Below are 15,758 nucleotides of genomic sequence, written 5' to 3' on the forward strand. Positions count from 1 at the left end.
TTATACAAATTAAACATGATTAATTTCCTCATAAAAAGCAAGTCAATTCAGTTTTATATTGTAGGGTGAGACAACAAAAAATAAACTCTTACCATTTCAACTATTTCATCACGCGTATTTGGATCTTCACCAAACACCTAATACCTGAATTTATTAGAATATATAATCATTTTTAATTATAAGGCATATAAACCTAATACATCCGCGCAAGCGTGGTTTTCTTTTTTGGTTGAAAAATTGCATGCAACATTTTCTTTGATGGATTGGTGATTGCATCATAAGCTGCTAAGTAAGAATTAGACATTAGATATATCATTTACTACTTAGCATGAAGTTTTATAAGCAAATAACTCCAATTACACACTTCTTCGAGAAAAGAGAAAATCCACATAATACAGGGGAGAAAGGTGGTTATGTGTTTGATGTATCATTGATATGCATTAGTATTTAATTAGATGCTAATCTATGACTTTGTATATGCTAATTATAATTAATTTCAGGTCCCGCAGCAGTCATGTTAGCTACGACTTGAAAATCCAACATTACCCTATTGTTTTTGTCCACCCATTAGCCAAGTATCTCTATTGAATTCTATTTATATAGATGAATATATATAATCACATTATTGAGAATGATAGATCTTGGAATTTATAGTTCAAGACTTGAGGGAAAGTAACAATAATTGTGATTATGTTGTTTTTGTTTCATTCTTTATGTTTTTTTTAAGAAAGAGCAATACTTGAGGCCCTTTGCCCCTATCTAATGCCAAAAATTTTGAAGATTCGATGGTTTTTTCTCTTGTAAAAAAAAGTTAAAAAAAAACCTGTTGTAATAAGCTTGCCATATGTTAGTAGTATCTTATCAACGTTATTTCCACTTCAACAAAACATGGATATATTTGACCTAGTTAAACAAAACCATAGCCATGATAAAGAGTTGATGGGATGATTGAACTCTCGACTCCCAAAATGATTAATAAAAAGTTGATGTAATTGTGGAACTCTTGCCTTCCGAAGAAGATAAAAGGTTCGACCCACTAGTGTGCGTGAGTTTAATTGTGAATTATACAGCAAGATAATATATTTATATGCATTTGTGTATCACGAATTCGACTCTTAACGTATGCGTACATGATTAACTATCAAAAAAATATAAAGACATTTTAATATTCATTTATACCACTCATTATGTTCTAACGGACGGTACATATCACTTAGATTTATTCACCTACTATGGTACGACAATGCATAATTAGTAATCCAACGGTCGAAGAAACTTAAAATTCCCCCCTAAAGACAAAGAAACAAAGTTTTCAAAACCAAGTTATCTTGAATGGTAAATGTTGACTTGAAGGGAAAGAGTGAAGTTGTAATGAAAAAAAAACAAGAGAAAAAGAGGAGACAAGAGGGGCCATTTATGGAGTTGTGCTAAAGACTTTGCATGAGCTTATGATTTGATGCATTTTTAACTAATAATGTAATGGTATTTGTTATCAAACAACACTAATGATTATATAAATATATGAACTTTTCTTTACTTGTTTGTAAATGATCATCATTTTTGTTTAAGTTGGAGTAGTTAGTAAGATTCGGAAGATCTGGTAGCTAGTTCAGAGCCAGCTGATCATACTAAACGTCAATCACGCAAGCTATAATTCTTCATCATCAACACGTAATGGTGGGGGTTTCTTGTGTCTTCATTTTCGCACTTACATATACTTTATCTTCCATTTTTCAACAAGTTTGTATATATGTTGTAAGTTCAAATATGGTTCGATCCAAATTCATGTGCTTGACCTGATCATGTATATATATGGTTGATGAGGTCCTGATCGCGTACGTATAATTGTCTTCAATAAACTGTAGGAGCATCTTCTAGTAATAAACAAGCCCAAGAATCAAAAAATAAAATATATTGATAAACTGAAATCCAAGAGACTAGGGAGACTCTTTAAAATCTTAATAGTTTCTTCTTTCTTCTTTATTTTAAGAGCATTTTCAAGACTTTTACCTTATTTTTCTCCATTCTTAATATAATATTTATTTTAAAGAGAATTGCATTTTTCACCCCCTTATATTTGGCCAAAACTTAATTTTGTATACCTATTTTCATAAATTGCAGTTTGTATCACTTACTTTGAAATTCGGTTCAACATGCACCCTTTTTGCCTAATTTTTTTAGCCTAATTGTAGTCTCTAACAATATTTAACAATATTTCTCATCTTTTCTCTTCAATAATAGATTATATGCGTTGTTGAAGACAATAATTTGGGCAAAAAAATTGACAAAATTTGGCAAAAAGGGTGCAACTTGAAGCGGATTTCAAAGTAGGGGGATGCAAACTGCAATTTATGAAAATAGGTATGCAAAATTGAATTTTGACCAAAAAAGGGGTGCAAAATGCAATTCTCTCTTTATTTTATAATTATTCCAATACTTTTCCCTCTCTTGTCATAATGGAGTTTGAAATATAAATAAGGATTTTTTCCCTCGTCATAATGGAATTTAAAATATAAACAAGCATTATTGTTGGAGTACAAAGCTTATCAATTTAATAACTTGTTAACAGTCTAATTATTTATATTATTTTTAAGAGTGAAGTGGAAGATTATTTCTTAACTTAAGATTTCAAGAGAAGTAAATTTTTTTGCTCAAAGACATTTTTAGTCTCTTAAAATCACATATTCTCTAACCTCATTTTTAAGAGCTCTATTATACTATATATTCTTCAAATAATCTATATCAATCGCTCCTATCTTTTATCTCATATAAATTCAGTTTACAATTAAATAATCTATATATTATAAATTGCTAGATAACCCTTTCCTATGGCCCAATGGACTATCCATTTTTAGGTTTGGTATCCATATTAGGTTTATAAAAGATCCATATATTTATTATGACCCATTTTAATTATAGAAACTTTGCAATACAATTATAAATATAAAATGTGTTACTTATGGTAAGTTTTTAATACAAATTTGATAGATCTATTTATAAAAATAATCTCATAAAATATATAACACAAAAATAACTTATGTAATAAAAGTAGTTCTTAAATAAATTTATCATAATATGTAGATGCAATACACTTATTATATAGATAACTTAATCTTTCAGAATTATATTATTCAATTTTAATTATAAATTTATTTATTTATTTTATTAAATAATTTTTGAAATATCCGTGTGCAAAGCACGGGCTATAAACTAGTTATAATTAATAAAAGACTAATAAAAGAAAAATTGTTGAAAAACAAATAAGATAAACTCACTAAAAATTATAATATGACTTTTTTTCAAAAATACCCAAACTACAGAAGTTATTTTAAAAAAATACGTTGTAACTTTATTTGCAATAAGAAATTTGTAACCTCAACTTCCATCAAACTCCTATGTAACCTTATTTACAACTTTAACCTTATTTTTGTAAATAAATTTGAAAATATAGATTTTTTTGATAAATGATCTCCATTTATTATATATTATACTTAAAAATAGTCCCTCCGTCCTAAAAACGTTTCCTCTTTGTGTTGCACACGTTTGCCAATGCACACTTTTGATCGTTAATATCTTTAATTTCATATAATTATTGAATATAAAAATTTTATTATATTAAATTACTCATAAATACGGATCCAACAAAATCACTCATGACTATGTTTGATCTTATAGATTAGACGTAAATTAGTAATTAATCACTTACCGTGAACAGTGTTAAAAGTCAAAATAGAAATTGTTTTATGGGACGGAGGGAGTCTCAATCTAGGAGTTTCTTGAAGAAGCTGCGTTGGTAGAGTTGGAAGCAAGGATATGATAGTGACACGTAGGCCATGATAAGCGATGATTAGATTGGACCGACGGTGCTTATTACCTGATCTGTGAATCTATCAGAATTAGTGCATGTATCCAACTCCTTAGATTCGCGGTTACTGTTCAAGTACATTTGCAATATTTGATTAATCATTTCGGACCAGGTAACGGAGATTCAGCAGATTTCTTATTAACTCTATACACGCATGGGATCCATGTTTTGAATTTTTCTTCCCTGTAATGTAAACTTGATTAATTTGTTTTTGGTGATTTCGGCTCCTCAAATTATGCTACTAGCCAGAGGCATGATAAACCACTAAATACAGTAAACCATGTGAGATATGTGTCTCAATAGTAGTCGACATGATCAGTACGTACTTATCATCTAATTGTGTAGTTTGGTTTGGTAATAAGGAAATGAGTAGTACTCGGATTATAGAAATTGGGACAAAATATTATTCAAATCCTGGTGTAGTGTTGGTCACTTGTGCGGGATATGTGTCCGGACGGGGTTGAAAGCGGGCTAGTGTCCGAAAATTCAAAAATTACAATTAATTAAGAGGTAGAGCGAGTTATGTCGGGTCAGATTTCAACGGTGAAAAATGAATTCATAACCGGCGCTCCGGATTATGTACATGTGCGTGCATGATTTTATGTAAGGGAACCGATACATCTAAAAATTTAAAATATTATTCATGTTTTTATATTAATATTCTAACATTTAATATTCTTATTATTTTTCTAAGAAAAAATTAGGTTAGTTGTATTTTAATATATTTTAAATTTGTGAGTTTAGATTAATCATACCAATTAAAAATTTATATTATACAATGTTATCACTTCTCAAAAGGGTAAATTAATATCGTGTTTATTGAAATATTAATCTATGAATACACCTATGACCTATAAATAAATGAATGAGCATCGAAATTAACCGGTAATGGAATTCCAGAAGTACCCTTGAATTCATATGAAATCGTGACAGAAAGTAGACATGTACAAGTTCGTAAAACAATCAAATCAGGTGCTATAGCCTAGGGCTTTGTCAAATTCTCATTGGTTCGTATTCTAATTTTATACTTCCAGTTCCTGTTTCAGGTACTTCTTGCACCTGCAGTGGACCATATAATTTCCTTTATTCTCTTCGAACAATATTGAAACTAAAATACACGTGTTCTCAAATTCGGTGATTAAAGAAATTAATTAGTGATTAATGGTTATTCGGTAGAAGATTGAACCGATTAAACGGAAATACGGTCAAAATGGGTTAATTGGTCAAAGATCGGTCTCATTTATAAAAAATTGAAAAAATATTTAACTAAAAAATATATATACTTATAAGAAAAATAATAATTCCGTATACACATTTACTATTTTAAATAATAAACTTTTTTTTATCTCAAATTGACATCAATTTATAAGTTAGATCAAATAATTATATTTACTCTAATAATATTTCATATTTTAAATTTATTTATATAAATATTTGTAAAAATTATATATGTATAAAATAATTACTTGTATTATTATTTATAAATAAAAATAATATTAAATAAGTTCTGATTAATAATCCGATTAATCGTTTCAGTTATCCAATTAATTTCTGAACGATATTTTCACCGATTAAGTCTGATTACCATTTTTTACAACATTGTATATAGTTTACATGATGTTTGAAAAAAGTACTACAAATTAAGAGATGGTACATAACAGTGTACTTTTTTTTTATTCTGGAAAACATATCGTACCCGAGGCTGTTTGCGTAATTTGGCTCAGTTTTGATTTTACATTCACACTCTATTCTGCACCATATAGCATATGCAAACATTTCAATGATGATGCAAGTGTTTTGGGTCCGTGTTTCCTTAACTTGTACATACAAAAATACATGTTTTATTATGTTAATGTTCGCGTGTCCTGCAAATCACCAGCTCCCCCCATATATATTTAATCTTGTAACTTTTTCTTAATTAATTGGTAACAATAATCTGTGGAGGAGATGAAATCGTCATATTTTACCATCGAGTTCTAGCTCAGTTGATAGTTACATTGTCTGTTACACAAGATTAACGGTTCAATTTCTCTTCAATAGTGCATGAACTGATACATCTTCTTGGTTCACTAGCTAGGTGGAGTTTTTGATTGGTTAAAGACAAATATATTTGGGCAAGTTAATCAATGAATGTTAAAATTAGCCAAAGCAAGCAAGCAAGCATCTTGTAATGTTAACTGTACCTAGTCTGAAATATGTGCGATTTATCAAGCTTGACAAAAATGTTCTCCAAAAAGAAACCGTCATGTTCTTTCGTGCATCACTCATATTTTTCCGTGAAATCATATTAGCACCTCTATAAATACCCCAACCCATGCAACTATTCTCCTTGCTTAAGCACTCTCTCACTATCTTCTGTTTCTAAATTCTCTCTTTCACTTGCTTTATACTTTAACATCTCATCCTAAATTACAAAGTACACCATCTTCATCTTCATTTCCATCTCAAATCTCAATACATACACACAAACAAAACTCTACATGCATCACTAGGTTATCTATATTCGATTGATATATGTTTACATATAACAGTTCGACTCTGAGGTGTGCGTGAGTTTACTTAAAAAAAATATAACAACTAGTATATGGAGGAAGTAAACGAGTTCGATCCAAATCAACCTAGCTACAATAAAAGCACACCCGGTCACCTCAAAATTTTTGGATTCAACGTAAAAGAACTCGAAGAAGATGAAGTTGTTGAGTCCTCAACTAAAACACTCTCGGCCTCATCCGAATCCGGTGGCTTCGTAGCCACCGATAACCGGAGATACGAGTGTCAATATTGTTGCCGTGAATTTGCCAACTCACAAGCCTTAGGTGGTCATCAAAACGCTCATAAAAAAGAACGACAACAACAAAAACGTGCACAAATGTTAGCAACACGAAACGCAGCCGCTTCGTACATGCATAACCCTATTATCACTGCCTTCTCTCCACCTCACCACCTTCTGTCTCCGTCGGGAGCCCCTATCCTTCCGTCATCACCGTCGTGGGTTTATGTTCCACGCGCCGCCGCGCCGTTTCAGGTGTCGCATGGGTGTGTTTTTCCTTCGTATCCAGTGGGAAGAGGTGCAGGGAAGCTATTGTGTGCTAGTAAAGCAGCTGATCAGCCTGGAATGAGTTTCAGTGGGGCACAGCAGGGTAGGGCCTACAATGATGGGCCTTCACTTAGTAGGTTTTCCAGAGATGAAAGTGGGCCCAGTTTTGATGATGCATTCGGCTTGGATTTGCATCTCAGCCTTGCCCCCGCTGCAGCTAGCCTCGACTGATTAGGATGGCTTGTAGTAAAAATATTTATGTAATTAATAATTTCCTCATCACTATAACTATGTATATTCGGCTTAGGTTAAGGATCTGTATGTCTATTTTAGTTTTACAATTTAGAATTCTCAAAAAAAAAAGAAATTTGTAAAAGGGTGAGTAGACTAGTATTAATTTTATGAGAAATAGATATATTGTTAATTACTAGTTTTTAAGTCGGATTAGAATTATGTTTTTTTTCTCTAGAATGATCAGTTGTGCTTGATCAATCAAATGTTACTCCAACTTATAACTAGCTTGATCAATCAATGTTACTCAAACTTATAAGCAGCTTAGAAGTTCTAAAATACATTTATATTTTAACTTATTAGTTGCTTATAAAATATGTTGAACATGTCCGCGATTTGTATATTTGATTGAAGACGATTTTAAGACGATGCATGTACTGAAACGTTTTCTCCTAAATGTACTGAAATATGTCGAAAATGATATAACGCGTGTTTTTTTCTAATAATTTTTTTGTATAAATGTAACCCATCTTTACAGAAAAAGTAAGGTGTACTTTCAAAGTGTAGTTCTGAAATAATAATTTTGAATCTGTTCACGACTCCATCATGCCTGATACATGAAGTTTTAGAATCTCAACCTTAACTATACATTTGTCGACATGACGAATTGTCATGACGTGTGATTAATTTAGAAGTTTAATTTGACTAATCCGACTTCTACTAGGTGCTTAGGGTTATAGCTAATTACATTTCTAACACAATATATGTCCAATCTATACACAAACAAACACAGCAGCATTAGTTTCTTACTTAAATTAAAACTTGTGGTTGTCATTTACAAAATACTAATCAAGCAAACTAATGGAGCTGGTTTGAATATTGGTTAACAAGGAGCTTGCGTGTAAGCATGAAAACTTTATATATGTATATAGAATGCATGTTAAGTTAAGCACTTAACAAAGTATGCCCTCACTAATTATTTTTTTTCTTTCTTTGGGTGTTCCCATATTTAAAACAAAAGTAGCCAAAAGGGGAGATGCAGCTGCCCCATCTAAACTTTATTTGTGTGGTTGATTAACCATCGGGGGATAACACAGTAGTGGAGTATTTCTTATATATATATATAACACGTGCTAATGCCAAACACATAACACAAGTGACTTCTTAATTATCCGTATATGTCAGGAAATATTTCGCGAATAAATTTAACTCGAGAAATTAATTTTTTACCGATTTAAATACACAAAATTACGTAACTAATTTATCTACACTTAATTTCTTAATTTTGAAATTTTATCTACTCCGAAAATATGATTTGTCACTAATTGATTATTGTGGACGAGTACCCTAAAATATATATGGACCAGGATGAGTAATAGACAATAGTTTTCCTCATCAGTGCATATAGAACTGATATAGACACCCACTTTCTTGGATCAATTAGCAGATATATACTCTTCAAGTCTTATGCTTTTAAGTATTCCTATACATTTGTCATTAGTAAAACCTAACTTTGATTAAATTTAAGCTGTACCCTAACTATTGTATACTCCCTTTGTCCCATTGAATTCTATACGTTACTTTTCGGCACGCTTTTTAATGCTCATTTAAAACATAATTCCACAATATTTTTTTTTTTTTAAAAAATTCTGAAAAAAAGTTTCATATTTAAACTTTTATTCAAAAAAATTTTTTTTGAAAAAAACATTACGGAACTATATTTTATAGAGACCTCGAAATACGTGCAAATAGTAAACGTATAGAAATCAACGGGACAGAGGGAGTAATTATTTAACAAACTAGTGTTGTATTGCGGGAGCTAGAGAGCTTCCTTTCCTATATATGTGCCGACAATGTTAGGAGTTAGGAGCACAACAAATTCAAGAGGCTCCAATTATGAGTACATGAGCTAGCATAGCTCTTTCACAGTACTAAGATATCGAAATTGAAGTACTAAGATACTGTTCAAACTCTCAATACTCAGTAAAGATGGCTAGCAAGATACTGTTAGACTAAAAGCGAAAGATTTTACTTTTAACTTTTACAAATTGCAGAAGTAATAAGATTTGTTTTGATAATCTTATTATAGCTAGGAAGATACCGTTATATTAAAAGCGACGGATTTTACTTTTAATTTTTACAAATCGCAGATGTAATAAGATTGGTTTTGATAATCTTATCCTCGTAAGTAACTTGGCATCACTCCATTTGTTGTTTGTCACAATTCAGGCACTGACCAGTCCATTCACTTGCCTAATTCTAAATGAATTAGTAGTACTTTGAGATTTAGTAAATGATAGCCCTATACTCTTTGACACCTTGCTTCCAAAACTTAAACAGGAACAAGTGTTCCTCTGTCTCATTACCATTTTAGGGAACAAAGATTGAGTACCACAATAATGTCTGCATCTTCTTCAATCCGAAACCTAATCATGTGACATTTTACTTGGCTTAGTTTCCACTTATCTAGGTTAGAGCAACTCCCCCCACCCAATTTGACAGAGACATTCCGTTTTCTTGGATGCCCTGCATAACGGATGGTCATTTTCAGTTCAGATTCATACAAGTCGACTAATTCATTTTGACGATGACCACTGATCATAAACGTAGCCAAGTAGCTAGCTCGTACATTTTTCCTACTATTATATCATGTGTAGTCATTTGGCTGCAATTCTGAGCCAATCTACACTAGAATGATTTGCTTGATCTTGTGATTGGTGTACAGTTAACGCGCTATTTCTGTGATGTCTCATTCTGGCATAGATGTTACTTTCTGTGGCACCTTAGTAAGGATATAATTTGAAGACTTATCACACCAGCAGCAAATTCCCTTGCCTGAATAAAACAACATTGTATTCGAACAAACTATCAATTATATTGTAATTTGAAGAAAAAAACTATCAATGTAGAAGAAAAAGAGATCAAGATAAGTTGGAAAAAAATCTTTTCTTTCCGAACATCCCAACCTTAATGACCTTAGTGGATTAGAATTACAATCATAACGTTAAAATATGAAGCAAATAAATTTACCAGCAACCACGGCTTTCTAGCCTGATGACTTTTCTCATTCGAAGCTAATTGGTTATTTTTTTACCTTGCTGCTGTTGTTTACCAGCATTGACACATGATTTTTCTTGTTTTGGTCCAGTTGGTTGTTCTTGCTGAACCGGCACACAAGGCCTCCAAACTGTTTAGCAGCCCACATCCACTAGAGAAATGCCTTTCGAAGCTAAATCACTCCTTATTTTATCTCCACTAGAAAATCCTTGTTTTTCCTAGCCAATGCTGTCTCCTTGATCTGATCTTCTGCGTATTCATGTCCAAAAACTTGACCTCTCCGCTGCTATGGTTTTCAATAGTTTCAAGACCTGTCAGTACTAAGTTTACACAGTTCTTAATAAGTTCCATAGATCTTATTGTTCTTCACATTGTAAAACTGTGGCAACAAAATCTGTTGGCGCACCTCAGAAAACTATAGATCAGAGAGGAACAAAGTTTTAAAATTGGCCCTGCACTCTAAATTTTCTGTTGGTTCAATAGTGGAAGAGTTATCTGGTGAAGATGCAACTGTAGGTAACTCCTTTGTTGTAGACGGTATAGGAACCACCACATGATCTGTAGATGTAGATCCATAATTACCAGCATCAACAGGGGTAATAACTGCAGAAGGCGAAGCAGACAAATCCAAGAATGGAAAACTATGTTCCACAAAATAAACATCCCTGAAAACGAAAGTTTTCCCGGTTTGCATCTCCATAACCCGATAACCTTTCTTACCAAATGGGTAGCCAAGAAAAACACAAGTAACTGCTCTAGGAGCTAACTTATCTTTAGGACCGGCAACTTGAGTCATGTAACACAAACAACCGAAAACCTTAAACTCATCATATTTAAGAGGCTTTTTGAACAACACTTCATATGGAGACTTAAAATCTAAAAGCTTTGAAGGAGTACGATTTATTAAATGAGCTGCAGTTAATAAACAATCTCCCCAAAGAGAATCAGGAATGTGAGCTTGAATTTTGAGAGCTCTGGCAACATTCAGGAGATGTTGATGTTTCCTCTCAGCTACCCCATTCTGCTGAGGGGTATATGAACAAGATGTTTGCTGAATAATGCCTAAATTCAGCAGATGTGTACTTAAATCTTTGTTGATAAATTCCATTCCATTATCAGTACGTATAGTCTGAACAGTAACAAGAAACTGTGTTTGCACATAAGCAATAAACTGTTTGATCAACAAAGGAACCTGAGTTTTATCAACAATCAAAAACACCCATGTACTTTTAGAAAAATCATCCACTATAGTCAAGAACATATTACATTTGCCATGAGTACATGTTTTGTACGGCCCCCAAAGGTCACAATGGATTAAGCTAAACAAAGAGCTACTTGTAGAATTACTAGTAGGAAAGACTAATCTGTTTTGTTTAGCCTGATGACACACACTACAATCTTTAAACAAAGTAGTATCACACTTAGGAAATATCTCTAAATGAGTAAGAACTGAAGTGGAAGGATGCCCCAATCTTGAATGCCATAACTTGCACTGATCCCCACCAGACTGTTAAGCGGACAAAGTAATATATGGGTTGACAGTAGAATCAGACTTTAGATGCCATGGCAGAATCTTGTACAGACCCCCAGAGAGCTCACCAATCTCTATCATCCTCTTCTGGGATTGGGCCTGCATAATGCATTTATTCACAGAGAAACTAACATGACAGTTAGAATGTGTTGTCAGTTTAGGAATGGATATAAGGTTGCACCTGAAGTTAGGTACACACAAAACTTGTTGAAGCATAATATCATTGGTCAATTTCACAGATCCACAATGAGTAATAGATGTAATTGTGCCATCAGGTAAGTACAAGCTAGCTTGCATTGGTATAGGATCAACTAAGAAGTGAAACTGACATGTAATATGATCAGTTGCACCTGAATCTAAAATCCACTCAACAGGTTGAGAAGTATTCAAAGCTTGTAAAGTATGCACAGAAGAGACAGAGCAAAACACGTTACCTTGTAGTAAAGTAGATGAGTTGCCAGTCAAAGGTGTTGTTGAAACGTGATGACTCTGCTAAGGGGGAAGAGTCTTGAGACTTGCCTGGATCATAGCGGCAATTTGTTAACATTGAGAATCAGTAAAACCAGAAACAGAAGCATCAGATGTAGCACCTTGAGTAGCACCTTGTAGGGAAACTTGAGCAGCCTGTTTACCAGAAGCAACGGATGCAGGTCTAGTACTAGAGTTGTAAGAATTGCCAGTAGCAGAACGTGGCTTAGGCTTAAGATGTCCAAATAACCGATGCCACTCCGGATATCCATGAAGACAGAAACATTTCTCTTTAGAATGTCCATTAAGATGACAAAAATCACAATATAAGAGAGTCTGAGGCTCATTGATAACATTAGGCTTCCGTGTACCAGTAGCAAAATTGTTTCTAAATTTGTTGTTATTAGTCTTAACATGCATTGCAACATTCTCAACAACAGGAGTATGACTATGACACTCCCTCTGCACTTCCTCTTGTAACAACAAAGAGTATGCCTGACTTAATCTAGGTAAAGGCTTCATCATTAGTAATTGCCCCCTCACTGCAGTAAATTGATCTCCGAGTCCCATTAAAAACTGACTCAATTTGTGAATTTGTTCATACAAATCCAGTTTCCAGAAACATCACATTGACAAGTACTATCCACACAAATACAGCGAGGAATAGGAGACAAATCATCCATTTCATCGATTAGAGATCGAAACTTAGTGAAATAAGTAGTGATAGACATGAAACCTTGAGATAATGACATCAATTCCTTTTTCAATTGAAAAACCCTAGGTAAATTGCTCTGAGCAAATCTTACAGCCAAATCATCCCAAATTAGCTTTGCAGTATTCAAGTAAACAACACTTCCTCTAATTTCAGGAGTAATTGAATTCAACAACCATAATACAACCATATCATTGCAACGTTTTCATATAGCATAAAGAGCAGAAGTTTGTTCAGGTTTAATAAGAGATCCATCAATAAATCCTAGCTTGAGCTTAGCAGATAACGCAAGAGTAATTGCACAACTCCATTGCAGATAATTGTGTTCAGTAAGGAGTTGAGAGACAATAGTCATACCTGGATTATCACCATTATGTAAGAAAAATGGATGATTCACATCAATAACTGTGGAAACAGATGTTGTTGAAGACGTTGAAGAGGACGCCGTTGAAGTTGATGAGTTCGTCATGTTCGTCGGAACAAATGAAGCAGTGTGAATGATATTAGCTCGAGTTACAGCGGAATAAGAGCGATTATTCATGTGACATGATGTAATTGAAACCCTAGATGATCGAGAAATTGTTCTGTTACCATCTCAGAATATATGCATATTGAAGAAGAAAACAGATAACTGTGTATTTTATTGATATCAAAAAATGTCTATTAAGCTTAAGCTGAGCACCCTTTGTATATATACTAATATGACCTCTACATATAAAGGCTATATCTCTAAACTTGCAACTAACTAACAGCTGTCAAAACTACTTTCCACTACTCTTATTTGCCAGCTCACTCTCTTGACTTTCCAGATCAGCTGTTGTTTGACTTGAATTAGAACTATATACTGTAACACGTTCTATGTGCAATCCCGGTCTTTCCAGTACCTCAAGGGCTATCCCAACTGCTCCCACTATCCTTCGCAGCCTAAAAAAAGCCGATGTATCATAAATCGACTACATTCACAAAATTATTTGCTGATCGTCTTGAAATGGTATGAAATGGCATTAGTCGAGGCATTCACGAGATATATGAAGAACTTATTAATTCAACACTGCTAACAGAGGTAATGGATCAGGACATGGCCTTAGCTTTACATATAACATATTGCACTTGCACAGCTCCCTTTGCACCAAAAATACTCACACCAGTCTATAGGATCCAGCTTCAAAATTAAGGGAATCATATTTTTAAAAAACATTGACGAATAATTGTCTGAAATCTCGTTTTTACACTTTCTAATTCATCATTTTTCGTGGTATTCCATCCGTTCCAAAATACTAGTATTTTTAACTTTTTATCCGTATTTTAAGATAAATAGAAAGGATAGTTCATAAATTATTTTTCAATTTTTTTTCTGAATAAAAGTATACATATTAATTTTAATTCACGAAAAGAAATTTTATAAAAAGTTATGCGGGTTATGAATTTTATACATCTTAAAATACACGTAAAAAAGTCAGAGGAACTTGTATTTTGGGACGGAAGGAGTATTATGCCGAATATTCACTAGTTTGAGTTTTTTACCCAGTATCGAATTGAAAAAAATTAATTTAATAAATTGCTTATTTGTAACATATTTTTACCTAACATGATCTGTAGAATGGATCCCCAGCTTATAAAATCGGATTGGATACAAATACTTAATTTAATAAATTGCTTAATTGTAACTTATTTTTTTTTCAAATTTCATAATTTAAAATAAAATTCGAACTCTATTTAATTAACTAGAAAAAAAAATCGATATATACGCGTACGTCCAGCGTGAACCGAAACCTATAAATATCTCAACCTATCACATGAATTTGATTGGTCCTGCTCGTCAGAAACTCTCTGTCTACTATCTCTCATAGTCGTCTTATTGGGTAATTGTTTTTTCCTCATCAACATTAAAAAAACCTACAACAATTTATTATGTTGGCTGCTCTTATTATAAATTAATACGTGAAATACCCTTCGAATTCTGTTACTTCTATTATCGTTTCCATAATTTTGTGATTAATATACAAGATAGTCTTCGAATTTGATTGCTCTCATGGTGGTTGATATATGGAACGAAATGGTATGTAGCTCCTTGACACCCTCCCCTGTTTACGATCAACCTGGGTTTGCCCCACATAAGTATTAAAGTGATCAGGGCCAACCAATTTTGTCAAGGAACTAGTTATCCTAAAACCTGTTAGAGAATGACCATTTGCAGGATCTTATATTATTCTAACACCCCCCTCACTCGAAAGCCCATTTATGGGTCGAAGAGATACCATGTCAAGGAACTAGTTACTCTAAAACCTCGGTGTGTTAGAGAATGGTCCTTTCCAAGGATTTTATATTATTCTAACAAATTTATCCCGACTATTCCTCAGACTACCCCGCCAGGCCTGACATTGTTGCTTTCTTTCAATCTTTCAATCCGTCTCGTACAATTACTCTGTTCCTGGAGATGTGTGGTATCCTCCTGAATGGGAATCTGATAATTCATCCAAAAAACCTGATGAAGATATTTCTCTTGCTACGGGTGAACATGTACCTACTGATGCTGCTGGAAATCTAAGACTCTTTAACGCATTATCTATACAAATAGCTATCTTCATCATGAAGCAGCTGTGATGAGCTGCCTACTTCTCTTTAACAGTTTCAAATCTAATGACTTTTCTGGTTTGAAGATAACTGGTTATTCTTCTTTATTCTGCTGCTGTTGTACCAGCATTGACTCATGGTTTTTCTTGTTTTTGTACAGTCGGATTGTTATTATTGAACTGGAACCCAAGGCCTCCAAATTGTTTCGCAGCCCACATCTGTTAGAGCAATGCCCATGACAGCTAAATCACTCCTTATTTTATCTTCTCTAGAAAATCCATTG

General features: G+C 33.2%; 1 protein-coding gene and 1 long non-coding RNA gene across 2 annotated transcripts; both read left to right on the forward strand.

The window, feature by feature from the left end:
• Positions 1 to 1,528: 1,528 nt before the first annotated feature.
• Positions 1,529 to 4,129, forward strand: LOC141677088 (uncharacterized). The gene is made up of 3 exons (XR_012557325.1): positions 1,529 to 1,677; positions 2,242 to 2,361; positions 3,716 to 4,129. It is a non-coding gene; the product is annotated as an uncharacterized LOC141677088 (long non-coding RNA).
• Positions 4,130 to 6,039: 1,910 nt separating this feature from the next.
• On the forward strand, positions 6,040 to 7,352 carry LOC141678369 (zinc finger protein GIS3-like). The gene has a single exon (XM_074484670.1). It carries the CDS (start codon positions 6,450 to 6,452, stop codon positions 7,131 to 7,133), a length of 684 nt encoding a protein of 227 aa, XP_074340771.1. The 5' UTR covers positions 6,040 to 6,449; the 3' UTR covers positions 7,134 to 7,352.
• The last annotated feature ends 8,406 nt before the right edge of the window (positions 7,353 to 15,758 follow it).

This window comes from Apium graveolens, chromosome 8 (genome assembly GCF_009905375.1).
Source record: "Apium graveolens cultivar Ventura chromosome 8, ASM990537v1, whole genome shotgun sequence".
NCBI classification, from domain to species: domain Eukaryota; kingdom Viridiplantae; phylum Streptophyta; class Magnoliopsida; order Apiales; family Apiaceae; genus Apium; species Apium graveolens.

Excerpts from the sequence above, each read along its gene's own strand:
- LOC141678369 (XM_074484670.1), top strand. The coding sequence starts at position 6,450 with ATGGAGGAAGTAAACGAGTTCGATCCAAATCAACCTAGCTACAATAAA.